The sequence below is a fragment of the Kryptolebias marmoratus genome, linkage group LG14 (assembly GCF_001649575.2).
Source record: "Kryptolebias marmoratus isolate JLee-2015 linkage group LG14, ASM164957v2, whole genome shotgun sequence".
Classification (NCBI taxonomy): Eukaryota; Metazoa; Chordata; class Actinopteri; order Cyprinodontiformes; family Rivulidae; genus Kryptolebias; species Kryptolebias marmoratus.
The window spans coordinates 11,380,109-11,395,143 of NC_051443.1; the positions used below are offsets into that span (position 1 = coordinate 11,380,109).

Here is a 15,035-nt window from a genome sequence, read left to right on the forward strand (position 1 = left end):
AATTAAAAAAAAGAAAGAAAGAAAGAAAGAAAGAAAGAAAACGGTAGACTCCCAACAGTCCTGTCAGAAGAAGGCAGAGAAGCAGAGATCTGGGAGGGCACGAGTGACGGGTTCTAAACCACTTCCAGGAGGGGAAACAGGACTAAGCACTCGGAGATTGTCAAAGTGGACGACTGAAACAAAACTGCGGTGGGTCAAACGTTTTGGACGAATGCAACGAATGAGCTCAACCCGGACCAAAGAAAAGGCAGCGCTTTGACAACATGCAGTTTGCATCGTTGACCTCTCAAACGCTCCAAGGGTCAGATCTACCCTTCGGCTGCCTGAGAGCACTTCAGAAGTCAAAGATGGCCCACAAGCTACGGGTTTCTGTTCGCAGTCGCCTGAACGCAGCCTTCGTGGGTACATACGAGAGCACGAAATGACCGGGAAGGGTCACGTTTTCCTCACAGCATCGTCATCTAAATCCTCATGCCGTCGTCAAACTTGTGTTTCACGCTTATTTTAGCAGCAATACAACACAGTCATTCAAAAAGCTGTATACGACGAGGCAAAATATTCAGTTATTTATAACTTTTGCACAGAAACCCTGTTTCAACATGGCCAAACTACTTCTTTAAAGATTTTCATGGTGCATCAGCATTGCATGTACCAGGGACTCTATGCATTTCAACACCTGTTTTGCTTTTAAATTAAAATTTAGAAAATGGAGGAAAAAAAAAAAACCAAAAACAAATGCTAATGCACACGCTCCTGTCAGCTGAGCCGTCACCTCTGCTGTCTGACTGCTTGATGTTGTAATTCATACTTAAAATAAAAGCTAAATCATAAGCGGCGCTTTTAAATGTTTCGATTCAAAGTGCACGAGCCGCGTCTCCTCCCCGCTCCGTCTGAGAGAGGCAAACTGCTGTTTCTGACAGGAAAATCCATTTAGTGTTCGATGTTTGCAACAACAACAAAAAATGCAACTTTTTCTTTTTTTTTTTTTTTTTTTTTTTTTTTACCCAGCAGGAGGCCTTTTGTTGTCTCCGCTTGCAAAAAAAAAAAAAATTATAGATACTCTTGCCATCTTATTGGGGGTTTTGGGCGGGGATGATTGAGCTTGTTTTGTCAATATATAACTCAGTTTTCTGATTGTCTGTGTGTGTGTTTGTGTGTGCAGACAAATTGTAATTTGTATCACTTGTGTAAGCCTGACGCAGCAGCAGTTTAGTTTCTAATCAGTAAACAAGGCAGCTTCCCAAACCGAACAAAGATTTAAACAGTGTTGATTGCAGTTTGCACATTTTATTTGCATCTTCTAAAATGATGCTGATGCGACGAGGTGAAGGACTCAGCTGTAAACGCTTTTCTCTCTCTCTCTCTCTGGCTCTTGTTTGTTTGTTTTTTTGTTTGTTAGTTTTGTTTTTTTTTGTTTGCCTACTTGTTTGCCAGTAAGACACACACACACACACACACACACACACCCCTGGTTTTGGAGCGAGCCCACTGTTTTAGGATCGCTCGCCAGATCTTGCTGGGTTCATGATCCTTTGATTGTTTTCTAAAAACCTGTAATCTACATCATTTGATTAAAGCTGTCAAAACAGTTTGAAGCCCGGTTTCCCTGCACGTCTCAGCCCCTTGGTTTCTCCCTCCCTGTCGTGTCCACAGGTCATTCCTTTCGAAGCCGTGTCGGCGCCGAACAAATGGAACATCATGGTCAACGACTCGCGCGCCCTGACGAAAAGGTAAGCCGGGTCAAGCAGCTTTTAAGTGGTCAATTAAAAGCAGAGAGCGTTCCGGTAATCTGTGGATCTCCGCTCTACTGGGGGGTGGTTGTCACACTCGATGCGGTCAGATCGCCGTGAATCGATCGCTCTTGACCTCTCAGAGTGTTACAGCCCTATCATGCGGTGGTTCCAGAAACCGGAAACCCAGTGAGCGGAGGCCATCGACATCTTCCTCTCTGCTTGGTTATCTTTTCCCTGATGCCTTTCCTCCTGGTTTCCCCCTGGTTTTTTTTTGTGTGTGTGTGCTTTTCTCCCTCGTAGTCACAGAGAAACGGCAGCGCACATCGAGGCCGTGGCCAGCAGGGCGGTGCGATTCTCAAAGCAGACTTTTAGCCTCCTGATGGACCTGCTGCAGGACAACTCTACCGAAGAGTATATCCGGAACCTGACAGAGAGGTGAGCAAATAAAAGAACCCAAAGGCACGCCTGAGAAGAAACACACGCTAAAAGAAGGCTTTCGCTAACGCCGTTAGTAAGAGAAATCATTCGTTATTTAAAGGCGTGGTGTGCTTTATAGGATAGTGTATCGCCCGCCACCATTTATGTTAGAGTTTTGGACTAAGATCACCTTTCAAGATGGCATCTTCAGAGTATGTAATGTGAAAGATTCTCAACTAGTGCCACATCAGATTTCAGCTCAATTTCTGTCAAACTGACTAACTTATACCAATTTTTATATTAGCTGATGTTGATTAGCTGTGGCAGCCATCTTGAACTGGATTGACTCAAAAAGGTAATCAATTGTAGATATATATTCAGTGGTTACATTCTGAAGGTTTCATTAAAATCCATGCAGTACTTCATGAGATATTTTGCTAACAGACAAAAAAAGTTGATTCCAACATCTAATGCTATAGTTTTGGGCTAAGATATTGCACAACGACTAGCACTTGGATTATGTATCGTGAAATACTCTTGGCTACTACTATGCAAACTTTTAGCACAACACCTATAATTTTTACTGAATTATAGCCATTTTTGTGTTTTCTAAGGTTAGTCGACTGTAGCAACCATCTTGAATTGGATTGACTCAAAACACTAACCACTTGTAGGTGTACATCCAATAATTATTTCCTGAAAGTTTTATTAAAATCAGTTTAGTGCTTTATGAGATATTTTGCTAACAGACAAACAAAGTTGACTCCGATTGTTAATGGCAAAATCTTAAGCAAAGATTATGCAACCTGTTGGCGCTCAGAATATGTGTTGGTGATCCAGTTCACGAGAAATTTTGGTAACAAACAGACAAGCGCACACACAGGAGATAATAATCCTAACAAGCTGCACGACTCTTTGATTTTTTTAATTTTTTTTATTTTGTTTTCACACGTGCACCGATTCTTCTGTTCTAAGTCAGTCTATTTTTTTTTTCATTTGCTGCCTCTTTTTAAAAGCACATTGGAGTTAAGGAGCAAGACATTTAGCCACAGGAGGACAGCTTCTCTTCGCTGTAAGCCTATTGCTTCCTTGGATTTGCAGCACGCTCGCTGCATCTTCCTAGCGTGTGATTGCTCCGAGGATTATCCTGAATGCCAGACAGAATGATGCAAAATGCCCCCCGGTGGCCACGATGAGAGCAAGAGGCGAGGAGCTCCAAATTGATTACCCTCTCCTAACAGTAGTCAGCTTGATTTGGGTTCAGTTCATCAGTGTGTGTGTGTGTGTCAATTTATAGGATGCAAAGTGAGCAGTTTGTGCACAAATGGGCAGCATTAAAGTGCATTTCTCACACATACAGTATTTCCCCATGTGTTGATACTTTAGCAGTTCAGAAGCCTTTTATGTGAAAAGAAGCTACTCACCCAGGAAGCTCCTATAGTGTTCAGAACGCTTTCTAACGATAGACCTTCAGTACTGGAGCTCCTCATGCCGGGTATTTAGTGAATATATATTAATATTTATATATGTGGTCAGGAATTGCCAACTTTCCAAGCTGGAATGGTGACTTCAGGGTGCACCTTTTGGGTGGCAAAGTTCCCTGCGATAATGTCTGCCATCGTTACTTCAGGATCAAAACGGTGGAGCGGAAGAGTTTGCGGAAGTATCCAGCCTGTAGCCTCCATTGTTCAGTTGGGGGGAAAAAAAAAAAAAGAAATCACGACAGCGTGAACAACTGCTTCGCGCTTTTTGGGGTTTGCATCATTGTCGACGGCGTTGAAGTTGCTCTTTGTTTTCACTCGCAGTCAGCTTGACTCAGTCATGAGAATTTCTTGCCAAGTTTCCAAATCCTACGACCACTGTTTGCTGCAGGTTACATACAAATAAAGCGATGATAAAAAAATTCAAATAAATAATTCTCGTCTTTCTTTCTAGCACTTGTATTTCTGAACGGTTTACCCAGTCACCCATTAGAGCTTTAGAGCCATAGTCACGTAACAAACACAATTATATCTTGAAAAGCATAATATTCCAGTATTTCTGAACCCTGCCAGAAATGGTAATTAATTATTGTGAAAATGAATGTTCTGCAGCCAAGAAGAACTGCATGTGCTGTTTGTTTATCTGCTCTTTTGAGGCGAAACATATTGGATATCATTACAGCTGTGAAGCTGATAAAAAAGGGCAATTTTAACATTTTCTGCTCTGTGCTTAACACCTTTCATTTACCATCGTGGAGTCTTTGCACAATGTCACCATCTCCCTGCTCCTCTTCGCTCACATATCTCGTGCTTTTTATGCACCTATAATACCTGTAGTAATGTCAACCGTGAGTACAATCCTAAAAGATTCCAGCTAAAATGCTGAACATGCACAGGGAGGGATTCGGCGGCAACGTCTCTTGTTAATATTTGAACACAAATGATCAAATAAATAAAATTATTATTTAAAGGGGATATGACGAGTGAATTTTCCTTCCTCCCCCACCCCCCATCTCCTTTCATGACAGAATCTCAGAAATGCAGCAGCAGAAGGAGAGGCTAACCGCAGAGCTAAATGATACTGTAGCTGAACATTTGGCCCTGGAGGAGGAAGACAGTAGTTTAAAGCTCGCCCTGGGTAACATCACATCATCCTTACATCAGCTGGGTGTCAGAACATCATCAGAGATGGACCTGCTCCATTTCAACCAAACACATCCGCTTAACTACACGACACAGGTCAGTTTGGACGGCCGGTAATTTGGAGCGTTACACTGAAGGGAGATGAGTGATTTCATGTTTTTTTGTTGTTGTTTTTTTTCACATTTGTTGCTAAATTAATGAAAAAGCTCTGGGTGTGTTTGCCACACTAGTCGACCGTCACTGGTCTGAAGTTAAAACTACTTCCTAAATCCCCAAAACCAGTGACATACGGGCATGTTGCTGTCGTCTATTTTGTGCAGTTGTGTGTTCTGTTCGTACCCTGCAGCAAAATTTAGCATGCAGTGCTCTGACTGTTCCAACATCCATTTTATTTACCCACTTTTCCATGCAGGGGAGCTGGTAGCCTTCGCCACGTTACAACACAAATTTTCAACGTGTTTCACCGGGATTATAGGTGACAGTCCGACACAACGTATCACATAGTTGTAAAGAGGAAGGCACATGATACATGGTTTTCAAAAAAAAATCCCCTTTTTACTCTGATACCTCAAATTCAGCTGTTCTGTGAAGGCCTCAAAGGTTTGTTACAGAACATTAGTGATCACACAGCATCATGACGACCAGGGGAACACACCAGAAAGGACAAGGATAAACTCATTTAAATATTTAAAGCAGGGTTAGTTTATAAAACAGTATCCCGAGCTTTGAACACGTCACAGACCTCTGTTCGATCCATCATCCGAACACAGAAAGAGTTTGGCACAATTGCAGACCTCCAAAGACATTCATCTAAACAGCAGAGCATTAATCCAAGAAGCAGCCAAGAAGCCCACGGTACCTCTGAAGGAGCTGCAGAGATCCACAGCTCAGGTGGAACAATCCACAATTCGTCTGGCCTTTATGGAAGGGCGGCGGAAAACTAACGGCACACGTCAGCTTGAACACACCTATCCCCACTGTGAAACATGGTGGTGGCAGCACAATCAGCCGGGATGCTTTTCTTCCGGAGGAACAGGGAACCTGGTCAGAACTGATGGGGAAGACGGACTGAGCTAAATACAGGCCAGTCCTGAAAAGAAAGCCTTGTCAGCCTTGACTTAAAGCTGGGGCAGAGGTTCACCTTCTAGCAGGACCACGACCCGAAACATCCAGCCGAGCTGCAGTGGAAAGCTTCAGATCACAGCATGTTCATGTGTTAGAACGAACCAGTCGAAATCCAGACCGAAATCCAACTGAGAATCTGTGGCAAGACTTCAGAACTGCTGTTCACAGATGCTCCCCGTCCAATCCGATTGAGCTTGAGCTGATTCACAAAGAAGAATGGGCAAAGGTTGAACTGTGCAAAAGACTTGTACCTGTAAATGCAGCGAAAGGTGGCATTGACTTAAAGGAAACTTAGTACAAATACATACAACACTTACCTCTTATTTGGAAAAGTTCAAATGGTATGAATACTTTGTCAAAGCTCTGTTGACCATAATGTGCATTTTGACTCAGCGATGAACAACTTACATTTCAATAAAGTCGATGTAAGAATATTTTTGTTTTAACCAATGAAAAACATTAAATCAGCACAACTTCAAAGTGCCATTAGCAGCAGGGGAGATGGATTCTAACTAAAACCTGACTGGTTGCTGGAGGCCATTCAACCGTGAGGTGAAGATTCAAGTTCTGCTCTTGATTTAACAAGCAGGCAGAGGACACTAAGCTGGCATGAGGGAGAAGGCGCTTTTAGAGGACATGGGATGTGATTACCGCTGCAGTATCTCTAAGCCTACAACACACAACAAAATGACTCATTTGTTTACAGGGGTTGTGTTTTTTTTTAAGACTCACTGTTAGTGAATGGAAACCTGATGTGCCCTCTGTAAAAGATGTCATGTTGATTTTAGAAACGGGAAAGAAAGCATAAAAGGCCCCGCTCCAATGAAATGTTTGTTTCTGTGTCTCGGTGCTTCCTTTCAGTGGGTTGAGAACCTTCTGAAACAGACAGAAGAGCTGGACTGGGAAATTGAAAGCAAAGAAAACCTCCACAGTAATATCAGCAAAGAGATGGCGCCTGTAATAAAGACAGCCAGTGAGAACTTGGAGAAAGTGGATGGTGTAAAAATTGTAAGTAACTCTGAATCATGTTTTTTTTTATTATTATATGTTCCTTTTATTGGTTTAGATAAACATTGCTGGCCATGAACTTGATCTAAAGAGAAAAACAAGTTGAACAAATTACACCGATCTTTATGCTTAGCTAACAGGAAGAAGCTACAAAATCAAGCATGTGTGTAACAATATAACACAGAGAAGCAACTATTGGTTTTCATTTATTTGTAAAAGATGACTGGAATAGAAATTTTCCACTTTTTTATGCTTAGATCCACTCTGGATGTCCTCTGAATAACTTGAAGGCCCTGATAGTTTGCCATTGGCAAGAAGCGTATCTAAAAAAATGCATTACAAATTTTTAAAAAGAAAATCAAAGCAGCAGCCTCTACTATTGGCCATTTTAGTTTTAATGAGAGGTATACAGCAGTAAACTTTAGGCGTTTTGTACAACAACAGAAATTGTTGTGTAGACTTCTACTGTATCTAAAATGACTGGGATGAACTGTGTTGAGATTCTAAACATACATTGGTGATCCCTTAAAGATCAATTCAGCTGGTTTTGAAAACTCTCTGTTGCTCAGTTTTCTCTGACATTTTGTAAAACCATAAATTCTCTGTTCATGATCACTCAAACTACCAATACTGACCTGAGACAGAGCCACCATCAGTGCAAAAAAAGCCTTTCTTATGAACATTTGGAGTCATATCTTAGTTATAACCTTAATCTTTTTCAACTCAGACCCCCTTCACACTGACTGAAGACCCAACTACAATATAAAAAAAATCATCCAGATCATGGCTAGTCTTTGCGGGGTCTTGTTGAGGTCTTCGGTGAGCTTGTCATTGCATGTGTTAGAGCCAATTTTGAGCATGTCTAAAACTTCTGTAGCGAGGTTGTAGTGGTTTGTTATCATGGTGGCAGACTATCGCGGTCCTGAGGAGAATCTGGTGGCAGCGTACTCGCCCTAATAATCGGGAATTTGAAGCAGGACTGGCCAACTGACTGCAACGTCTGCACGCCATCAGCGTTACGCTTTCAAGCCGTGATCTTTTCGCACGTAGCTGCATCCTGACGAGGGCCAAGCGAGTCGTGCCAGGAGGGGGCCTGAGGCATGGTGCGACTATGTGTGCATGTGGTAGGAATGTAAAGGGATAATGCTCTTGATGTACACACCACAGTGAGGGCGCAGGAGCACCTCTCAAGGACATGGAGGGGGAAAAAAAGCAGGGAACCTATTTGCCGAATACTAAGTGTAGTGATGTCATAGTTGCTTTCATACTGATCGAGGTTTGCCAAATTTGCTGCGATCCAGCCAGGTTCCAACAAGTCTTAGAGAGTACAGCAAAGTCCGAATCCATTGGAAAATAGGTCTTTGACAATGACAGTTAGCATTGTTATAGTAAGCATGCTAGCATTCTTAAGCACTGCACTGTTTATGTATAACATAACACATCTAGGAGCGTGGCTGTACAGTCGATCTTTAATTGACTCTGCACTGTCCTCCGAGTTATTTAAAAAGCTTTCCACAAACATCAGCAGTGCTTATGAAAAAATTGATTTCATCTTCGCGCGGCCAGATTGCATTTTAGTCCTCAGACACTTTTTCAATCTTTTCCTGTAGCTGCGGGCTCACGCTCAAGAGGCAAAGGTTGTGACTTTGTCATCTGTGGTGAGAGGGAAAGAGGTGGACACCGAAGCCAACGCCCTGCACAGGAAAGCAGAAGGTGGGAGTTTTACCCCAGCTCCGTTTTGTTGTTTTTGTGTAGCGTTCAACAAATAGTAAACTCAAATTAAAATGTCAAGTCCAACAATGAACAAAAAAACAAATAAGAGCTGTAGACTTCAGTATTGTTATAATAAGTGTGACATTATCCTTTTAATCGGTTTGTCATGTGTTGAATGCAGTAGAAACTTATGTAGCAAATGTAATGGGGTGGAATGTTTTGAGTATTTTTTATAACATTTATGACTGAAAGGTTTGTGTCCATTCTGCGTAGACTGCCATTAACAGAACACTGAAGGACAACAGAATGTGCACAGAACCACTTGGGTTAAGAAAACTCAGCCGGTAGACAATGAGCCATTTATCAATTTCCCCCTGATGGAGCTTTAATCTCATCTTGCCTCTGATTCAGACATGGTGACAGAGTGGCCCCACCAGCAGGCCCAAACCAGGGCTGCACTGAAGAAGGTCAGACCCTTGGAGGAAAAGGTCCTGGCTGAGGTCAGAAAGAAGATTAAACAAACGGAGAAGATGCTCGAACCAGCCATGGAGAAGTCCAGGCTCACTCACAATACCACCGTGGAGGCAGAGCAAATAGCACAAGATGCGGCACAGGTACATGCTTGCTTACTTTTACCAACACTGTTTGAACCATCATTTTAGACTGAAAAATTTAGCAGTCACTTCTGTATAGATTATTCTGTTTCCTTGTGTCTGTTCAAAAAATAAAATAGTGCTATTGCCTTGATTCTATCTGTTACCACCTTGCTTGTACCACCTCTACTGTTTTTATGTCATATTAAAACAGTAGTCAGCACATTTTTTAAAGTTAGTCATTTTCAGTAATAAAGAATAAAGTCATGTAAAAATATGAACAGCAGTGTTTTAGTTCCAAGAAGTATTTGATGAAATCCTTAGCTCTAGATACAGAAATACAGGACTATTAATCTCCAATTACAACATTCATCTGTGTAATGAGGAGATGGGTGTTTTTTTTTTTCTTTTTCTAGCTATAATCCAAGCACATATTATATATGACATGTAGAATAATAGATGTCAAGATGGGCAGAGAGAGCGGCGAACCCAATGCGCAGACTCATCTTGGTTTAAAGGGAAAATAAAATGATTTATTTTTAAATAAAAGAACAAAAGCAAAAAACTGACGGGGCAGGTAAACAAAACAATAACAAAAAAATCCAGGACGTAGTAATAAATAACAAAACAAGCCAAGACACAGGAGAAACCAGACTGTGGGAGTAAGCGACAATGGACCAGCGAGTAAATTGAGGAAATGACCAGGTTTTAAAGCAGAGGGTAATTAGGGAAAGTGGGCACAAGTGAGTGATTACAAACCAGGAGCAGGTGGAGATGGGCGTGGCAATTAAACAAGTGACTGACAGAGGAGAAGTGAATAATGACAGGAACACAAGAAGCAGAAACTAAACAAAGACAAAACATGAAAACAATAACCCCAAATGCAAAAGAAACCTCAAAGATAAAACAAAACAAAACCCAAATCCTGACAAAAAGATGTCTGATTAACACAAAGATGTGGGCCTATCACACACACCACTACCATATATGCCCATGATTGCACCGCGGCCACACTCTCTCTCTCAGATCACATCAGTATGCGGCTACGTGCTGGAAGATCACACTATGTTCGCAAGACGCTGCTGTTATGGGCGTCACGTCTGCACTAGGTTGTTTCCCTGACCTTCTCACACTCTGCCTAATGTTCCTGCGTATACGGGAGGATACTGGGCGCCCACCATCAGTTTCAGCCTTGCTGTGGGAGGCAGCACGAGAGGATGCAAGTGAGGAGGTTTTCTGTGTACAACCTCAACTACATCCCCCACTTTCTCGCTTCCTCGCGCAGCAGGCCTGACCCTGATGAGGGCGTTTTTTGTTTTGCATCCAAACAGTGAATGAAAAGCGACTTGGCATGGAGCGTTATATACTGACACATGGAAAGAGTGCATTGGTGGTTGCAGCCACATGCTGAGAGCGTGGCACAATCCTATTGGTTGTAGCGAGAGCTGTAGTGGACGCAATTCAATTCAATGCGAATAACAGATGCTTCACTAAGACAGGCGTGATAACCATCAAACTCCACCCACTTCCAGTGTGTAAGGTCACATATGGGTTGGTTAGGATTAGGGTTAGCGTTTGAAGCAAGATGGTTGCTTTGGATGTGGGTAGATTGGGATGGTTCAGCTGCCGTAACAAGAAAAAATAAATCCCATTTCTGTCAACTCTTGCTCTTGTTCCATAAAGAATCTCCATATTTTGAACAGTTGGATGTCATTTGCTTTAAGCTTTTCAGAGATTTGTCTTTTTTGTCTGTGTTGTGTGTGTGCAGGAATCCAAAGCCATTCTGACCCAGGCCAAACATACCAGGACTGCATCTGGTCACCTCAGTTCCCATATAGACTCTGCATTACAGGAGCTGTCTGAGCAAGAGCTGCTTGCCCACAAAACAAACTCCCAGATCCCATCAGAGGTACAAAGAATCTCTGTCAATACACCACAGTGACAGATTTATTTATTTTTTTTACCTTAGTATCTATAGAGCTAGGTCTAGCAAGTTTAACAAAAAAAATTCTAACCTTTGAACAATTATTATCTTGTTAAAATGCATTTATCTGCAAATAATTCTTAGATTCTGTGATTTATGTGGATTTTACTATAACACAACATCCCAAAGAGAGAAAAAAAAAAAGTAAATCTGTCCTTCAGCCTTCCCAGTTTTTCGCAACCCACAGGATGTATAGAATCCGCTGCAAGCATTCAGACCCCAATCACCACCGGACACCCCCAGAGATTCTCTTCACCACTCACAGATTGGTCCCGGTTGTTCTGACAAGGGGCCCCAAATCTATTTTAGGCCGTCTGGCTTTTGAAACTCCATTTTTGGTGTACCCATGTGGAGTTGAGACAGAAAGATTTCCAGAAATGCTGATGTAGCAGCCTAGTTACCACATACTCACAATCACTTTATGCCCTAGAAACTAAAACCACAGTGAAGATAATTTTACCATTTTTAAAAATCTTTATATCTTTATTCTGATCGTGTCAAGGTCAAACTTTGTGTGCTAAAGTGGTTATTAACTTTGAGGAAACTGTGCAATGGTATCAAAGAAAAAACACATTTTGAGAGAATTTTAAGCCAAGCTAAGATTGTTCTTTCTCTGTATTTTGATATGTTGTTATTGTGAACGTTCTCACGACCTTCCATCGTGGTTTGGGTATTTCAGCATTTTAGTTGGAATAATGTAGACTGAGATGTTTTCATAAATTAATACAAAAAGAAAAAAATAGCCATTTGATGGAGCCTTAGCATTGTGGCAGATGGCTGTATAAAACCAGATAATTTAGGCATTTAGTCTCAACAACCCTTCTACATCCAAGGTTTTGCTTAATAAAGGTCTTTTTTTCCTCTCTCTCTGCTCAGCCTGAGTTATCCCTGACCAGCATAAAGGAAGACATGGAAGCAGCTAAACTCCAGCTGGAGGCCTACTCTGTCACCCTAAGTGAACTAATCAACAAGATTGGTAAGTCCCTTTCTGGATGACTGTCACTGTAGCTGCTTTTGGGGTCGTCCAAGTCTATACAGAAGCCTATAAATCTTCATTTTACCTGTAATGTCAGATCATTAAAGACTTCTGGTATATTTATTGCCTAATTTAACATTGAAACGTTGAAACGTTGCCCAGTTTCTAATCCAGACCGTAAAGCTCCACTCACTGCTGCTCACAAGGCCAAGGGTTGATACAGTTAACCCTCCTGAAGCCCTCAAAAGAGAGAGAGATAGAGACATAGAAAAGCCCTTGTAACTACGGGTCAGTTTAACCCGACGGCCACAGGAAGGTTAAGTGTATAAAAATAATAAAGCTGTTTTTGTTTTCACCTAGAATTATGAATATGCTATTAATTAAAATTATGATATATACAATTTAATGAATTAACTACTCTGTGGTCAGTGAGTTAATTTGCCTGAGAGGATAATTAGGTCATCATGCAAACTTACACCGTGTTTAAATCTTTATTCAGGGCAGCCATCAATGAACTACAGTTTGAAGCACATGTCTTTTAAAGCAGTGGTCTCCAGTCCTGGTCCTCAAGGGCCACCATCCTGCATGTTTTACTTGTTTCTCTGCTCCAACACACCTGATTTGAATCAATGGGTGATTAACAGGCTTCTGCAGAACATGAAGAGGTGATTTAACCACTGAATCAGGTGTGTTGGAGCAGGGAAACAAGTAAAACATGCAGGATAGTGGCCCTCGAGGACCAGGATTTCTGTAAGATTTCTTGTTTCCCCATATCTTCCGCCTCTTGTGTGTCCGGACCAGATGGGAGCGTGCCACTGGTGCGATTCAACCGGATCCTAAACGAGACAGCGCGCCGCCTGAACATGCTGCGCGCCAGCGTGGAGAGCCCGACGCTGGGCTCGAAGATCCAGAAGCTGCGTTCGGCTGCTAAAGAGCAGCAAAGCCACCTGTCCCTCATTGATCAGGACATACAGGAGATAAGGGAGGAGAGAGACAGTCTCAGGGACATCGCCTCGAACCTGCCTCAGTCCTGCCCGCAGGCCACAGGAGAAGGAGGAGCCTGAAGATGCTACATCGATAAAACGGCTGAAGATTTAAAAAAAGAAGTCTGTGAGGATGTTTCAATAAAGGAAGTTATTGTCTTTCTTTTCTTTTTTTTTTTGTTCAACTTCAAAAATTCAGTGATATTGTTTCACATTTTTCCCTCTCTATCTAACTTATCGCCCTGAGGTACAATTCGTTTTACAGTCACACACATTTCAGCCAAAAGCCTCAGAGCTGTCCTCTGTCCCCGGTGATTTATACCTGATCCTCCTCCTCCATCTTCATGTTTTTCTTTCTGACTTTCTCCACTTTATTGTCCCTCTCACTTTCTTTTTTTTTTTTTTTTGTTAACCAACATCATCTGAACTTTAATTTAACCATGAATAATAACCAGCCATTCCAAAAACTGCTGGAGAGCACCGGTCACGTTTAGAATAATGCTGATTTTCCTTAGTGGGGGTAAAAAGGTGCGTCTGAGTGCTCCTTCACACTGACACGTTCATTTACACTTCACTTCTTTTTTCATCAGCGCGGCTTAATTAGCAATTAGTCAACTTGGCCTCAGCGGAGTTCAAGTAAGGCTTCAATAACACACAACCTGGTATTTTAGGGGGTGATTTTTAGGGTGGCTACCTCTCCGTTTTTGTGGTTTCTCCACTTTTCCATCTTGCCGTGTCGCTATCAATTTGTCAGACCTTTGATTTCATAAAAGGTGACCCAGTCTGGTTTCTAATGACCAAAGCGTTCGAGCAGATTGTCTTTTATGCATCAAGTCTTTGTAATAAAGACTTGACGGTCCCCAAGGCTCACTCTGTACTGTACTTTTTTTATTGTTTTTCTCAGCAACATATATGTTTTAGGAGTTTCAATAGAAAACATTACGCAGTAAAACATACTTGAAATATTACATTTTTCTACTCACTGTATCTAATTGTTAATGGAAAATGTGGTCTTGCAACAATGCACCAAGAAACAAAAAGTACTACTCGAAGCAAAGCAAATGTGGAAATGCAGCATTTCAGGAAACAATAAATACAGGCTTTGAGAAATGAGGTTGTCACTTGTGATTTATTTTATTCTGTTTGATCGGTTAGGGTTCGAACTAAACCCTAAAGAGCTGAAATGAGACGATACAAATGTCTGTCTTATTTTTAATATGTGTTCCCCATAAATAAAAATGAAAATGTTCAGCTGGCTGTTCGAGCCGTGAACGTGGATCGTCTCAGGTGCTGCCACGGCTGCAGATGGACAATGAGACTCCTGTCACTGCAAGGAAATCCAAGTGATTCATAGTCCAAATGTTTCTCTGCTGCGAACGAGAGCCGTGAGTCATAATCGGCACCTTAAACCACCAGAACCAAGCCCGGCTTAAGGTTAAAAGACAACTAATGCGTCCGCAGGGTCCGGAGCTGAGCTGAGATCTAATGTCTGGCCCACTGGTTCACTCGTCTTTGTCATAACAGCACCACTTCATTGTGAAACATCGAAACAGACTTTTAAACCACAAGCTGAAACTTCATCATCTGTTTGCCAGAATCAGGCCCAACAGAGACAAAAATCCTTTCGTATGTACACTTATTGGTGTTAAATACTGCAAATCCTTCCAGGGTTTTATGGGCCTTTTTTGTGATTGTTGCAGCACAAAATGTTTGATTATGCGGCTTTGTACTTTGTGGTAAGAACAAATCGATTTACAAAACAAGCCTTGCTGTAAATTTACGAAAAAGGAACACTACTAATGTTTTAAAGTGTCAAAAACAAATCTGTTGAAGTGTTTTTGCGTTCTCAATGAATGGCAGACGCGACCTTCTGGGATTG

General features: G+C 41.7%; 1 protein-coding gene across 1 annotated transcript in view; it reads left to right on the plus strand.

Moving 5' to 3' along the window:
* lamc3 (laminin, gamma 3) overlaps window positions 1–14,266 on the plus strand; it is a 141,336-nt gene extending 127,070 nt beyond the window's left edge. The window contains exons 20-28 of the mRNA XM_017407944.3: window positions 1,654–1,730; window positions 2,034–2,168; window positions 4,660–4,870; window positions 6,761–6,907; window positions 8,518–8,620; window positions 9,032–9,234; window positions 10,982–11,122; window positions 12,074–12,173; window positions 12,975–14,266. Coding sequence (XP_017263433.1) covers window positions 1,654–1,730; window positions 2,034–2,168; window positions 4,660–4,870; window positions 6,761–6,907; window positions 8,518–8,620; window positions 9,032–9,234; window positions 10,982–11,122; window positions 12,074–12,173; window positions 12,975–13,237 — 1,380 coding nt within the window. The 3' untranslated portion in view covers window positions 13,238–14,266. The remainder of the gene's footprint in view (window positions 1–1,653; window positions 1,731–2,033; window positions 2,169–4,659; window positions 4,871–6,760; window positions 6,908–8,517; window positions 8,621–9,031; window positions 9,235–10,981; window positions 11,123–12,073; window positions 12,174–12,974) is intronic.
* The last annotated feature ends 769 nt before the right edge of the window (window positions 14,267–15,035 follow it).